This window comes from Pungitius pungitius, chromosome 17 (genome assembly GCF_949316345.1).
Source record: "Pungitius pungitius chromosome 17, fPunPun2.1, whole genome shotgun sequence".
Classification (NCBI taxonomy): domain Eukaryota; kingdom Metazoa; phylum Chordata; class Actinopteri; order Perciformes; family Gasterosteidae; genus Pungitius; species Pungitius pungitius.
In genome coordinates this window covers 11,449,622-11,465,856 of record NC_084916.1, presented here as the reverse complement: position 1 = coordinate 11,465,856, position 16,235 = coordinate 11,449,622, and the positions used below count along the sequence as shown (strand labels likewise).

The following is a 16,235-nucleotide window of genomic DNA, read 5'->3' as shown; positions in this document are numbered from 1 at the left end:
AAGGACAACTGCAGCAGCATCAAGAGGATAAAGCCCACAGTTACCATACTATTTACAGCCTGAATACCAAGCTGTATTCAGCTGTAACAAAACTGCATTGCATGGTGAATTGTACACAATGAACAAGTTAAACATGCGATCCGATATTGTTTACTCTCAGTGGTTTACACCCCATCAAATTTAAACTCTTCTCCTGACCTTGAGTCAGTGAAGACTTGAGGCCCCTTCAGTAGTGTGGTGTTTGCTTTTCTACCAGTGGATGGTGCCAAATGACTGAAAACTGAAATCCCGCTCTTAGTGGGGTGGGCACTGTGACGCTTTGGAAGGTTTGAATTAGATGCCAATCATTGGTAAACAAACACACCGGTTTCATGTTGTTGCAGCAATTAAAGAGCAGATGGATGAACTGGCGACAGCCTAGTTTCCTCTTTTGCTGCATGTCGCTTTATCGAGCAGAGATAGAAACAAAGAAAATGACGCTGTGCATCTGAGGTTAGTTTTTTTTATTTTGTATTCTTACAATCATCACGACAGCTTGTATCATTGAAAACAGCCGTCCCATTTAAATCACCCTTTAAAAACGATCATCACCACCATCCCTTTTGCACAATCAGTAGTTAAAAAAAAGGTGCTTTCCAACACCACTGTCCCCATTTGGTCCCTTAAAAAAACATTTACAAAAACACAAAACTGGCGTCATGTTACATGTATGCATAGACTAGTATGAAAATCTCTTTTCATGATTTCAAAAAGGACCACGGACACCAAACGCTACTCAGCGATAGACAGTCCTCTGCAAATTCAGCCGCATCATTTCTGTCATTGAATCCCAGTACAAAAATAAAACAGTCTTCAGTGGAAAACCAAACAAGGAGAGTTTTATGGATGCTGCTTCAAGTACGGTTTACAAACAGACCTAACAAAGTTAAAATCAATTGCATCAAGCCGGTGTGGTTTTAGTTTTTAGCCCTCAAACATTTCTAAATGCACCTGGCATCATCCGGCACGTTTCCTCTTGGGTAAAAAGAAAACCTGTCCTTTTAAGAGTGACAACCTTTCAAGGCACAGTGTCAGGTGAGTTTAGTGGGTATTCATTTTACACAACACTACAAAAATAAAAATAGATGAGAATATTCTAATAAACTCACCAGGCCCTCTGGGGCAAATTGCACTTAGTACAAAGGCTTAAAAATTCCTCACGTCTGCTTATTCGGGCCGCATTCTACCATGAAACTGGCTCCAAGGACACAAGATGGAATTGAGCAGTCTAGTATGACCGCAGCCGCCTCTCAGCGGGCTTCCTCTCACATGACGAAGCGTGTGGAGAAGTAGCTGCTTTGCGCTGCTGACCCGACATTCCTGTCTTTTTTTCAGCTGCCCTTCTTCGAAATGTTTTTTTTTCCTCACCCATTTTTTGACAACTTCAGACAAACATGGTTATTTAACAGCAATAATTCATCTTAATTGCACATCCAAAGTCACATCCTGTAGTGACGTTTTCTAGCAAACGCTTTCGATCTCCTTGAAAGGCACTTCTTTATGTGCTGGCCGGTAAAAATCGGTTTCACTGCTTCAAGATGTCGCATCAGAGACAATGGCGAGACTTTGGGCGTGCCCTCGGCTCTATTTTGGTTGCAGAGGCACTTTGATGAAGATGAAAGTCTCTGGTTTATCAAACCTCATTCATTCTTCCCTTATTCAGTCATTCAAACCAGTAAAAAAAAAAAAAAAAGCTCTGAATTGGGCAATTCATTGGCTTAAAGTGACTGCAACGCCACCTTTCATTTCCCCGCCACTCTCGCTGGAAGACCTCTGTAGTAATTGCACTGTGGTAAACGAAGGTCACTTGGGGGGGCTGGTTCCCTGCTACTTTCTGCCTTCCTCCTCCTACCACTCAAACTTCCACAGCTGGTTCTTGTCTCCTGGGGTGCACCGTCTCATCTGGGTGTCTGTGCGGCCGCCCGGTGCGCGGTAGGCCGTCACGCACATGTCCGAGTGGGGGTGGTAGATGGTCCCGTCCTGGCAGGTTCAAAGGAGACCGTATAGATTAGTGGTGGGATGAGGGTCTGCCTGAAACATGGTGTTGGGGAAATGATTGGGTGCTCGGGTGTGAACCCTTACCGCTCTGAAGTCCCAGGTGATACTGGGAGGTTTGATCTCGCCGTCACTGGGGCAGTGCCTCATACTGATGGCGGTCTGTCCCTCAGTCACTTCGGCACACAGCTCCGTCACAGAGTTGAAGCGGATCTCCTTCTGGGTCGTGTACTCAAAGTACTGCAGCAGAAGAAAGACCCGGTTATTTGGTCAGATTATACAGCATGAATATGTGTGTTTTGGGGTGTCTTTGCAATGTGAGGACAGTATGTTGAAAGGAATACCGACTCTAATAACAGCGACTCAGAGTGAAGCTCCGCCTCCTTTTGATTTGTTTTAGTACATGATCTCTTTTAAGCTCTCTTTTTTGTGGCATGTTTTTGTCCACTAACAGGATTACAGGACACTGCCGTGGGGTCGAGTCCTTATTGACCCAACCAGTGGGTGGCACCGTCTGTGTGTCCATCCGGTCGTCTCATCATCGGCGGCGGGGCTCTGGCCAACCACCAAACGGACGTGAACACAAACCCAAGTCTCTCCTCCCCGGTGTCCATTCAACATCCCACCGAGACAACGGATGCACCACTCGCCGGGCGTCCCGTTAAACGGCAGGTCAAGTAATCAATCTTCACCCCATCCCGCTCTTTACATCTCATACATCTCTCAGGTGCAACGGGGACCATCATGGCAGCTCCAAATGAAAGGGTCACACGGGGTCACACAGGGCCCCCATGTAAGGCTTTAGGCGTCTTTACTCAGGCTGTGCCATTGATTCTGCCCACAAGGCTTATGTATCTTTGAATTGGAACGTGATTGTTATGCGGGCCAGGAATTGAGAAGCAAGGCGGGTGGCGACGGGGGGGCCTTGGAGGCTTTTGTTTCAGCGGGGAGCCATCCGAACATTGATTTTCAGTCACACATGGCGCATTGGCAGGGTAATCAGAGATATCAAGCAGGTTGGAAATTCACAGGGAGAGCAGCCTGTTGTCTGACTCCCACATAAAATATACATTCTGACGGACAACTCTGCCGGTTGCCAAGCCATCCATCCATCCATCACTGGACTTGGCGGGCGTTCAAAGTACCTCTTGATTCAGTTCGCTAATATTGGATTGTATGGTAAAATTCTGTACTTCTACCCTTCATTCAATCCAAGTCGTGGTGAAACACCAGCAGAGAGCAATATTGCTTAGAAAATCAACTACGGTCTCACTTTAGAGGTTAGAAGAGAGTGTTGGCCAGGAGATCGTGAACAGATTGTGTGTGTGTGTGTGTGTGTGTGTGTCGAGAAGGAGAATAAACCAGGCATGAAATGCCTGAATGTACCTGGTTGCCCCCCTGCCCGTGGCAGCCAAACAGAGAAAGCTGGGCACCTGTGGGATTGTGCTCAGGGGAGTTGTAGTCAAGACATTCAGAGTTTACTCCCAAGCTTCGTACCTGGCAGGATGAGAACAACATTCAGCAATTCAAATTAGAACGCCGTGGTTTGTGGGTAGGAGAGGTTTTCCCTTACAGCTCAACACTTAAGCTGCTACAAACAATCCTCTGATGAAAGAATGCAAATTATTTATTACTTTGAAACAAATACAGCCTTCTGAACACACCACACGCACACACTTTTAATTATACTAACCAATCAATATGAAACACATTTTACCGTACTGTTTTCCAATAAAAACAAGCCAACATTTTTTTTTTTTTTTTTTTTTAAAAAGATTTCCTCAGGTGTCGTCACTTAGAATCGGCCCAGGTCACACAGAGCATGTGACCTCACAGCCGTCAAGGTTAAAAAAGTGGCCCCATGTATGGACAATGGAATACTCCACCATGGACTTTTATGGTCTTGAGTGGAGTCCAAATGGCTTTGGGTCCAACAGGATCTCCCCCATTCCCAAAGTAGGCTCAAAGTAAATGAAACAAAGTAAGACAGAACTGCATGGCAATTTCTTCTTGACATCAGCAGCTTGGCTGATCTGCGATGGGCCTGAATGAAACGCGGACACAGCACTTTGATTGGAAGAGGACAAACATACAGATGGCAGACACTCACAGCCCCATGCCAGTCCTCCTTGTCCTCCGGTACGTGGAGTTCCGGGTAGATGTTCTCCAGATACCATTCAAAGCTGTTGCATTTCAGCCTCTCCCTCAGCAGCAGCCGCTCTGAGATATCCCCATAGGTCTCCTGGAAAGTAAGCACACAACAAATAAGTCGTCTTTCGTGGACAAGGAAGGAGAAAAAGAAAATGGTTATTTCGAACACAAACAACATGGTTTGATCTTTACCTTCTGACTGAGATAATATTTACCGTATTACACCCTGGTTGTTCGTGGCATCCTTGCTGTATAGATTAAATATTTACATCCTACTTTGACGTCCCTTACACCAGGAACTAGGAATCAGATAGCTGTGTTTGCGGAGGTAGGGAACTCCTTAAGGCATTCAAACACTTTACACCTTTGTGCTGCCTGAGGATGGAATGTAACCACAGGAACATCCATTTCAGTCACAAACCTTTTATTTTACGATCAGAACACACGGAGAATGTTGCCGGGATAAACATCCTATGTGAAAAAGGATTCCACGTTACATCTCCAAATATTCTGAAGAATTAATGCCAGGTGTTCTTTTGAATGAGTCGGTCTAGTAACTAAGAACCTCATCTAATAAAACATCTGGAGGACAGTGACATGCGGCCACCCGACTGTTTGAAGAAATGTCCCTAAAGGTAAGGACAACAAATAACTGAGCACTATCCCTGAGCTACACAGTGGCTCTGCAGTCTGTTCACATGCGAATAAACTCACTGTTGGTGACCTGGTCCGGCAGGGCTTTGCTCAATCTGCCCCTGACCAGGTGACATATTGTTTGATCAAAGATCCCCAACGTTAATGTATTTTTTATTTTCAGGTAGGTGAAACTGAGATACATGAATCTTTGATGGTGCCCAATGCTCAGAACCTGAGAGGCACACGCCACACAACCAGTGTGCACACTTCGGCGCGCACACACACACCTTTTTCATTAGTTGACACCTACACAGGTAATTCATATGATATAAAACATCTCCATTGAACTTAATGCTAGTGAGTCTTTACAGCTTGTTTGGATTTTTCGCAACGCAACAGACGAATTTGAGGCAGCGACAAACAGACTATCTATGATATAGATATACTATATAAGCCACGGCCGTCTCAGTACCTTCATTGAAAGATTGTTCCAGTACACTACTACTGCTAATATTTCAATGAACACAAATATTGCATGTCAACAAAAAACTCAAAGTAGAGCTACAGTACAGTAATCAATACAGCATTTTACTCACTGAGACAAAAATAATTACGATGAAATATCGTAGAAATAGTGACTCTTAGGGATGGGAGATGGTTTTGGATGCTGCCTGCTGCCATGGCAACATCACCTAATCCACATCACATCCAATATCATCCCTTTCTTCCCCCTCCTCTCTCTCTCTTCCTCCACCTATAAGTGGGTTATTGTGAATTTTAGGGCTCTGTTGCACTTTGAATAGAAGTTTTTCTCCAATGATTGCAAGGGATTTCAGCCTCAAACGTGTTTGTCTCATGTAAGAAAAATGTTGTAATGTTTTGCAAGAACTGCGTTACGAAGTGCAAGGCTGAAAATGCCGTTGGCTCTTCTGTTGCATTTGTTGAAGTCATGTTACTTAAAAATACGGTTTTGATGCTTTTGTAACCAGGTGGAGCGGTGAGTAAGCTTAAATGTGCTTTCTGATTGCTCACAACAGCATCACGTTGAGCTGGAAGGAGTGCTTAGAAACATGCTTCCTTCATTAGTAACTGTCCTACCCTTTTGGCTGGAGGATTCCTGTTGTAGAAGTGTTGTTTATAAGAGTCCATCCAAACCTCTGCGGCTCGTACGGTATTTTGTAGGAAGTTGGGCCGTGCATAAGGGGCCTTTTTAGGAAACACATGGCCCACATGAGAGCAGGGGTGAATCTCCAGACTGCCGCCGCACTGCCACACCTTGAAGGAGAGTTCAACACACAGAATGCAATCATTTTAAAATCGCAACCTTTGTTAAAAAAAACTAATCATATATTGTGTGGTTTAATAATCCCCCAGAGCAGGCTTATCAAAACCTTCTTTCAATTTAGATGTATATATACCCACTACAAGAGAATCAGCCGTTACACAGCTCACTAACCAAGTTGTAAATAGTCTATTGTACACCTTGTGGGATATGAACTGACAACTAGTGAACTTTGGCACTTCCATTTACAGCTGGTGTTTATTGCTTTGCCTGCCAATAAACTAGCAAGTCCTTTGTAAGCAGGAAGTGGGACTTTCTTTTTCAGTAGGTCTGCCGGATGGCTGTCGATTGCACCTACTGCTGCAATGCCAGAAATCCTTTCTGAATGCCGAATAAAGCTCCCCACCTTCTCCCCCCCCCCCCCTCCCCCCGTTCTTGAGTCGGGAGGCTGCCTTTGAAAGCAGCATGGATTTATTCTTTAAATTTGCATTGTATAATTGCTAGATCTTCCCCCGTAGATAGACAAAGAAGAAAAACCCTTTTAAAGTATGAGAGGTTGTTAACATGGCATCTCTGAATACTTGAAGCTTTGAGTTATGTTCCAATCAAACAAAACTAAATCATTATCATATATCCATAGCCAAACGGCCATTGCATGACAGTACCTTCCATCTTAATTCAGTGAGCATTTCACACCTCATATATATATTTTTTTACATATACATATTTTAAAGCACTCTGGGTTGAAAACCAATTCACTAAACATAAATTATGTATGGAAAGAAGTTGCAGCGAGAGGAATTTATTATTTCCACATGCATAACACATCACTCAGGGGAACAGCCCGTCCGTCTTTGCACTGAAACCCCCCCCCCCCCCCCCCACACACATGCACACGCACACACACACACTACATCGCCTACCTTTGGCCCCTGCTACGAACACACCCCTGAAATCTGGGCCACTTTGATTGACGTAAACGAGTGATAAGCGACACCAAGGTACCAACGAGGTATCAGCCGATACCTTTCAGATGGCTGCCTGCTGTCCGACACGGACGCGAGTCACTCTGGCTCCGACCACCCACCGACTGTCAGCCGTCGGATCAATGGATCAGGGGTGTCACCCGATGAAAAACAAGAGATTCTGATTCTGAAATGCCAATCCAACTAATTGGTGTCCGTCTGGTCTTTGGATGTTTGATGCGTGGGAATGAGATTTCAGGTAAGAAGGCCCGGCTAGATTAGTCACCGCTTCTACGCGTTTGGTTTCAAAGCCGTACTGCGTGTCTCATGTTGCTAAGTGGCATCCAGCGTAGTGGCAGTCCCAGAGTAGTGGCTCTGTGGTTTGCACTGGAGGAGCACTGAACTCACCCTGAAGGAGAGCTCCAGGTTTTCTCCTCCCCACACCTCCATGCCCATGTCATATGTGCCTAGATGCTCGAAGTAGGCCTTGCTCACTGCAAACAGACCACCCGCCATTGTAGGAGACCTGGTAGAAACAGTGAAAATGAGGTGAAATAAAGGTGATGTTAAATCCTACCTTCCTTTCCAAAGAAATAAATTAGTCCTTTTTTTTAATCCAAAGCTTATTCAGTGACTCAACTGTCCAATAATAATTAAGAAGGCTTGAACCACCTATTTTGTTAAGGGAAGCCTTTAACCTCCCCTGAGCTAATAATCACCATGCCCCCAGTTTAATGGATGATTAGGAAATGTCACACTGTACACAGTCGGTTGTGATCAAGGGCTCAGCAGGGCGGATTGAACAACCGTGCAACAGTATTCCACCTCGGATAGAAGTCAATCAATGATCAGACCTTGGGAAGCCGCGTACTGTCACCTGATGGGGTCGATGCGAGACTTGCGCCTCCTACGTTCTACTTCTGGAACCGGGTGCCACTGGAAGGTGAGTCTCCAGTCAAAGCCTCCGATCATGGGCTCATCTGTTTGCATGTAATACTCAAAGGTGTTCCAGTCGATGGTGTCGATCACAGGGCACACGATGGTACTGGCGTTCTCGCCAATCCTGACCGTGAGACATGGCCGATGTAGAAAGATGGGAGGAGAACACATATGAATATATCTCTGGTTCTGATTTTTTTATTTTTTTTATTCCCATTCATTGTAGAGTTGACAAAAACATTTTCCCTGAAAGCTACTATTCATCCGATTTGGTGAACTCACCTTTCCAGCAGTGGCTCAATCCAACCGGGGACACACTCGCAGTGGCAATCCAGAAAGGTCAGAACGTCCCCCGTGGCGTAGGTGGCCCCAATGAGACGGGCCCGGACCAGCCCCTCCCTTTTGTTGGTGCGGATGAGCCGCACGCGATCCAGATTACTGAAGTAGTCCTCAAGCTTGGATTTCAGGTAGCCTTTTGTTTTTGTTAAAAAATAAAAACATAAAAGGCACATTAAAGTTGTAATGTCTCCTTACATGTCATTTCTTTTAGAACTACCTTTCTAGGTAAACGACGCACAGCTGCTGCCAAATCCGGCATGTGAACTTTTTACTGCTAACTGAATGGGGGTCAAATGCTACTGAATGTGGTGATGATTCTCCTTTAGAATTACTAGCAAGTTCATCTAAGCTACACTATATTTTGGCACGTTACATTAAAGCATTTTCCGACTGCATTACTACTCACGAATACTTCTCCCAGTACGATAAACTTGAATATCAGGTGAGTGGAGAAAACACACCTTTTATGATCTAACTGAGGTTAACACGAGGCTTGGCCCAGTTCAACCAGATTCATTCATCCCAGTCAGTCCTTCACTGCGGTCTATCCGTCTAAGCGCAGTGGGCGTTCTGCTTGGGACTTGCACGTCTAGCATTGGTCAGGGCGGGTCGGAGGAGAGGAAATGATGTCACGACAGCTCAGTGCACATTGAAGTAATCGCTGTGGTGCAATGTCTCTAATCCACGTGGTAGCATTCACAGAGCTAGTAAGTAGACCTTAGGGTTGAACCTATTTTAGACCGCAGAAATAATGCTGCAATCCTTTTTAAGTTTTGCCTTTTAATTTAAAACAAAATGGTCTAAATATAACAGCCTGCTATTAAAAAAAAAAAGACATTACCACAAACACACACGTACACACAACCCCGGAAACAGTGACACTAACACGGGGTTAGATGAATCATTTGCAATTACTTATCAAATCCTTTTCTAATTTCTGATGAATGATTGTTTTCTTACAAGAATGCCTACATTATCTTTCCCAGAAAAAAAACACTACCAGTAAGCCTCAAAGTAACATTACAAAATATTCCATCACAACCAGGAATGTGTCCAGCCTTTTAGTTGCTTACTTACTTTTAATTGCTTACAGATTATTTCCAGAGGCTTTATGTATTCCCTGCGCCACACATGACATCTTTATTCTATATATAGCAGAGTCCTACATGACTTGATCTCTTTCATGCTGTCAATGTGAAGAAAGCACGACTGAGGTCTGGGTTCTTTTCTGCTTTAACTAGCAGGAATACAAATATTTGTTCACAGACCTCTGTCACTGTAGTCATCAATGAGGATGATCTCTTTCAACAGAATGGCCGGCGTGGTCTCCAGGACACTGTGAACGGTCCTCAGCAGGGTGGACCAGGCCTCGTTGTAGAAGGCGATGATCACAGAGGTGGTGGGTAAACGGCGGTATTCAAACTTCTTACTCCGGCACCTGAGATATGTGTCAAAAGGGAAGAGACAGAGTTGACTTAAGCAACAGTACAAATCTATTTATCCTTTAAACTCCCGTATCCCAAAGGAAGTGTTGTTTTTTTCTTATGGGGAGTGGGGTATCATACCAGTAGGCAACATACCACAGCCCAGTTCTGGGGGAGACGGAAAAAACGTGAGCAAACCAGAGAGGAAACGAGCAGAAATCGCAGAGAGAACAAATACCTTAATTGAGCAACAAAAAGAGACACAGAGAAGAGGGAAACCACAAGAAACAAACCATTATCTTCAGTGAACTCTATTATTATGCACATGTTGCCTGGACCACTGAGAGGGCGTCACCACGGTGACCGGCTGAGAGCCTCGTGTTGCCGCAAGCCGAAGCCACGACACCGTTGGACGTACGTTGGGGTTAGAACTAATGCACCCTGACATCAGGTGGCGACCAATAAAGTAAACTCTTAATAACCAGGAGCTCCGAGACTCAAAACCGGCACCCAGGAGGGAGCTGCTGTATTTAGTGAGTGGGTGAAGTACTGCGACGGGCATCCACACACACACACACACACACACACACACACACACACACATATATCTAATAAACCTTCAAATACACAATCATTTGCTTACTATTAGGTAACCATTTGTAAGGAAGCAATCGTGACTAATAGGGCAGTTCTGTGCTGGCTGACGAGCTGACAAATGATCCACCAAACAGCTCTCTGATGTAATGATTCGGATGTTCTTGCAAACAGCAGATGGATCACCGTGTCGTGGTCAGAGCAGCAGAGCACGTATGCTGCAGCACACCGCGTGCCTACCCCCCCCCCCCCCCCCCCCCCGCTCACTCATTCACCACAGTCAAATGTGCACTTATCCAAACTGCCACTCTCCCTGCGACAATACCCATATCGTGCACGTCACAGCGCTGCCCACAGTTGAGTGACTCCCGTTCGAAGGGCTTTCTTGATTGAACGTTGTCTTGGTATAGGCAGTGTTTGAACTTACATCCTTCCAAGCAGGTTACTCAGCCCGGAAAGAAGACTGACAAATCTTTACGAGCTACTTGATGAGCGTTCTACTCTTATTCCACCGAGGTGGGGCAAGATTAATTTCTCCCTTTCTTAAGTTTTAATTCCAATTTAGAAGAAGATTTAGCAGGAGATTCATTTAGAAAATGTGTTATTTTTTCTTATCTAATAGGGGCCTTCTAAAGAGAATACTTCATTCATCTAAAACAATCACGTGACTTTTACATGCATGGTGGTCATCTCCACCACGCTCAGGTTTCAATAGGATGGGAACCAGTAAGGCAAAGGCAGAAGGGGAACCTATGAAAATAACAATGTGCTTTTGCGAGTTGAAAACATTTCTGGATGGAAAAGAAATCCACTGAGGCAGGGGGGCGGTTTACAGCAGCTTAAATAAGCCCTGCAGTGCATCCTGAGAGCTTTCATCCTTGTTTCTAATTGCCAGTGGAAAACTGATCCCAGCGAAGAGCTTAACCTAATCTCTGTTGAGTAAGATATGTCTGACACCTCAGTTGCAGCATTGCTATCAGCGCTACGCAGCTTTCAAGGTCAGACACGTATACATGCTAGAACTGTCAGACAAAAATACAGAGCAATAAAAAGAAGAATCAGTGCGTTTAGGGGCCCTTTTTGCTCTACTCACTCTTTCATCCTGTGGTCTTGGATGTGCCGATGAAGGGAAATCTTATCGCTAGCATAGATATTGATAGCGTAGCGCTCCACGCTGTCCTCCTCCTGTTTCTTCTCTTCGGGGCCGAGGTTGAGGTGAGTGGCCCGACCCATCTCGCCCGGCGCATTGTGGTCCGGTGGCGGCTTAACGTAGAGCGGCCTCGCCAGCTGCTCGACCGCCTCGGCCTCGTGAGCGGGGAGCTGTCTCGGCGCAAGATCGCGGTCCTCGCCTTCCTTCTCTGGAGAGGAAGAGGAGCGCGCCAACAGAACGTAGCCCAGCCATAGCACCCAGAGCAGGAAGCCAGCCTTGGCCAGCACAACAGGTTTTCGAGAGCAACGCCACCTCATGACGGAAAGTCCAGGGACTGGCTGAGCTTTAGGGTGCTCTGAAGGACAGAAAGACACACACACACGATGAAATCAACAAAATGTTTACAAGATGTAAGAAACCCAAAACAGGGGGGTTATGTAATGTGAGGGGAATCTATGCATGGAACTGCTGACGGGAGGAGATTTACAAGATTGAACTCGTCATCAAAGCTCTTTTCCATTAGAATGGGGTTCAAACAAGGGACAAACCCATTCACAACTATGGGAAGTTACTTTCTTAAACATTTAAGCACAAGTAAAATAGTGCTTGCCTCTGAATATGCAATCGCCCCGAGGACAAAGCTCCAGTAGAGCAGTAGTAATCAACACCAACATCATAAATATAATTGCATGCTCAGGGCCGCGTTAAGATGCTCATCAAATACAAATTGCAAAGATAGAAGAGGCTAAATTATGCCTTACTACACAGTTATGTGCTGAATAAATTGAGTATGCCCTGCATTCCATTGAGAGATGCATTAACCTGATGAACTTCGTTACAGCGGAGCAGATTTAATCCCGCTGCATCACAGTAACCTTAAATGAGGATTTGTTTCACCCAAACCGCGCCGCTGCACAGCGAGGTTTACCATCGGCCAAGTCACACTCTTTTCCTTAATTCACTCTTTTCGTTCATCTGCGCCATTAACAGGGAAACCCCTAAATTAAAACCAAAATCTCGTAATCAGTAAAGCTTTTACAATGTTCCTATTAGTGCACACAACTATCTGCTGTTATTTAAAAACATTTAAGAAGCTTTTTTAAAGAAGCAGTCAGGTCTAAACTAAATCTGGGAAGAATATCTGTTCATGAATGGATCCCTTTTTCACTCAATTACAGGATTACTGGGGTCAAAGACATCAATTCAGACATGTGCGTCTGACAGATCAGCTTAGTGCCGTGATTTAAAAACATGGTTGAGGTAAAAACACACCACTTTGTTATCTTGACACTGAACCTTGTGTAATCACATAATTGTGTTGTGTTAATATTAGAAAAAACTGTGCGTGCAAAGCGATCGATGCGACAGAATCAGTGGAAACTCAATATCCACTGAGAGTCCTTTAAGGCGGCCGCACAAGCCTTTCACTCAAGCCTGGGCCCCGGCCAGAGGACTCGGGAGTCCTCCTGAGTTCATAAAATGGAGACGCCGGAGGACAAAACCTCCTTTTATTGGCTATCCATCACACCTTCCACTCTCTCTGAATCTGATAGCCTTACTGGGAAGCCGTTGGGGACAGAGGCCTGCGACTCCGCTTGAATCCTGCTCCAATTCTTTGGGGCTAAAAGGGTATAAAACAAATCCCCCCCCGCCAAAAAAAGAGGGCAAGGGATAAGATGCGCATTTAGCTTCCTAAACTGCAATCTGTGATGCATGTTTCACCCGGACACGCTGAGGGGGCTTTAAAACGAGGAGCAATGAATGAGATTGGGTGAAATAACTACTGTACAGTTATACGGCGGGGAGGAGGACCAACCAGGCCTCACGTTGGAGGCGCTTGACTCGTTGATGACGTGTTAACTCGGTCAGGTTGAGATCGGTGAGTTCATCTGGAATCAACCTTCATACATGACTCATTTCCACGCCTGCCAATTATGAGGAGTGGACAAATATCCAGTGGAGCATGTCTCACTCACGAGAGCTGAAAGGAAAAGCCGCTCTTTCCGAGAACCGGTTGGGCCGTTTTTAGTTTGTAAGAGAAGATTGCTCGCTCTCCTCTCGACAACACAAACATGTCTTTGCTGCTTACTTTGTCTGTATACAATAATGACAGCAACGTGTTTTGAAAATGGAGCCGGGCCGCCATGAGGGATGAGAGGTTTTTATAAGCTGGATGGAGTTTTATTTTTGTCTCAGACACACTTCCAAACACATCCAAATAGACTTGAACGGTGTTATAACACAGAGAGCTTTGACAAATTGCCTCCTTCTTTCTCTTCACTTCACTTGAGCAGATGGGACAACAAAAAGAAACAAGGTCCACTCGAAATAAAAAGTAAAACCTGAGCTCTTCAGTATTTGTACTCGGGGACATTACAGCCTATAGCTAACTTTTATCTTAAGAAGTTCATCTTTCGGGTGAATAGAAATGTTCACAAGGTCCGTGAGCCGGTGTCCCGAGTGGGGCTGCAATCAAAACAAAGAGCAACAGGTCCCCATATCTGTCAAATAACTCAATGTTAGAATTTGTTTTACAGCGCTCACCTAATTCTCTGTCACGTGACAAGACAAGAAGCCATGAAGACTAGCCGGGTCGGGAGAACAAAAAGAATAATGGCACGTCAACTTATCAAAACAGCTATTGTTAGCTAACGAACGAGGGTCTAGTTATTGATCATAAAATGTGCAGGTTTCTTTTCTAACGTCAGTATTTGTACTTCATTGTCAAACCACAGCACCGGAAGTTTACGTCAAGTGACAAAACAAACACCCCTTTGAAGGTGACGCGCGCGACAGTTAACGTTACAAACGCACATTTCTCTCGTGAAAGTGGGGAGGTCAACGTTCGCTTGTGAGAGTTTAAGTTACCTTTAAAAGAAGTTACATGTCGCGGAGGTTTGCTATGCCCGCTGTCCTGTGTTTGTCAAGCTGACGGAGGTCGTCTTCCAGTCAAACCTCTGGCTCGCAGATGTCAGCGGAGCCACATCCTCTTCTCCACGTTGTGGAGCTTCTAACCGGTGTCGGAGCTGCCGGGAAAAAAACACAGATGTTCCGGTAAGACCCTTTCAGAACAAAAGCACGACGGACGGGTGGGACTCGCTTAATGTTAACCGGCCCCTGTAGGGTGCTAGCTAACTTACATCACCGACAGTAACAAACGTATAGAAACTTAAAATGACGTATGAAGGGTGAGAGGATTGTGTTTCGTTTAAAACAGTTTACTACTTCCTCTTACTAGTTCCTAACATTTCCACATTCAAGGAAAAGGAAGAAGAGGGTAGGTTTACCTCGCTTCCGGTACTGGTAGCGTCATCTCCAAACAGCTTGACGAAGAGCATTGCTAACCACGGTTAGCTGTCATTTGACTTCAGTGCCACTGGCTTCTGGCTACTTTGAATTGCTTGCCAACGTTAGTGCAGTGTTGTAGTGGGACAAAAACTGAAAACGGCCCAACGTGAGTCTTTCATAAGTTGTAACGCAAAGCGAAGTTGCAACAATTCAGAAACAATCAGTATACTTTAAACACATTACTTATTGTTGACAAACAGTAAGGTGAGGTGTGAGTTAATGTCTGTCCTGTAATTGATAGACATTTATGCAATTTCTTAAAATACCTTCAATATTCTAAATCATAGAGCTATCAACTGCGAAATCTCGAACTAACAGAGTCACTGCACACCAGACACAGTTGGATGGTCAACCTCCTACCACATTAAAACATAACACATGTGCTGTAAACACTTTTTAAATATGTTTATTTATTTGTGTCATGCATGCTCAGATTGCAGATTATTTGGCATAATCCTAAATGTATTTTGTTTCAGAACATAGATCACTTTAACTGGGATCAAACACTTTAAACAGGAAATTGGGTTTATGCAATAGATGGATTTGTGTGATAAATCAGTTGAATGATGCATGAGACGTCTCTTCTCTTTAAGAACACAATCTTGCATTTGGACGGGGCACGTTTAAATATGTATCGTTTTTTTCAGCGTTCACAATATATTATTTACGGGCGAGCGGTTTACTTGAGGTTGGGATGGATTTGACTGAATGGAAGACTATCTTGATTCCTGTCTTGATGTTCACAAAAACAACGAAAGGATCTATTTGCTCACTGCATGAATGGACAATGTGCCACACACTCCGACACAAACAGACCTTCCCTGTGTGTGTTTGCCTTCATAAGCTTGGTTTGTTTTCCCATAGTGTCTATGTCCTGCTCACACCGGACCACACTTGTAGTGTGCAGTGCACTGGTGCGGCCTGTTGTTTGGCAGACACCTGCACTTCCTGGTAACTTGCCAATGTGCTGTATCCCTCCGCCTCTTTCCTTCTCCTTTCCTCTTCCTTTTCTTCTCCCCAGTTGAAACAAATTGAAATCTGTCTGTGTGAGACTGATATGCTCCCATCCGGAGATAAAAAAAAGCTTCAGATATCCGTGATAGGGAGCGTTACAAGGTGGGCGCTTGTACGGGTCTTGCCTTTCAACCTTTCCCCCCAATAAAACGGTTGATTAGTTAACAGATACAACTTGCCCTCTTTGTTTATTCCTAACTTAATAACACGCTGTTCTTAATTCAGAATCATTTATTGGTTTAGCCACTCAATTGTGGGGGAGCATAACTTTTGGTTTATTGAAAATAAGGGGGATTCCAGTGTTTTTCACCTTCATGTAGGTGATGTTGATGTTATGGCCAGTGTCATAAGAGACCGTT

At 44.7% G+C, this 16,235-nt stretch overlaps 1 protein-coding gene across 1 annotated transcript; it reads right to left on the bottom strand.

The window, feature by feature from the left end:
- Positions 1–465: 465 nt before the first annotated feature.
- Positions 466–14,908, bottom strand: poc1bl (POC1 centriolar protein homolog B (Chlamydomonas), like). Its single transcript, XM_037474079.2, has 11 exons — positions 14,383–14,908; positions 11,458–11,869; positions 9,615–9,784; positions 8,290–8,479; positions 7,946–8,131; positions 7,477–7,594; positions 5,920–6,096; positions 4,145–4,276; positions 3,421–3,531; positions 2,122–2,274; positions 466–2,019 (listed from the first exon to the last, which is right to left on the bottom strand). Exons 2-11 carry the CDS (start codon positions 11,829–11,831, stop codon positions 1,888–1,890), a joined length of 1,743 nt encoding a protein of 580 aa, XP_037329976.2. The 5' UTR covers positions 11,832–11,869; positions 14,383–14,908; the 3' UTR covers positions 466–1,887.
- Between the last annotated feature and the right edge of the window lie 1,327 nt (positions 14,909–16,235).

What these genes read in the sequence shown, in the direction of transcription:
- poc1bl (XM_037474079.2), bottom strand. Translation starts at nt 11,831, where the DNA reads ATGAGGTGGCGTTGCTCTCGAAAACCTGTTGTGCTGGCCAAGGCTGGC. An exon ending in CAAGACCACAGGATGAAAGA is followed by an intron (nt 9,785 to 11,457) that starts GTGAGTAGAGCA and finishes CACATATCTCAG; the next exon opens with GTGCCGGAGTAAGAAGTTTG. An exon ending in TGATGACTACAGTGACAGAG is followed by an intron (nt 8,480 to 9,614) that starts GTCTGTGAACAA and finishes CAAAAACAAAAG; the next exon opens with GCTACCTGAAATCCAAGCTT.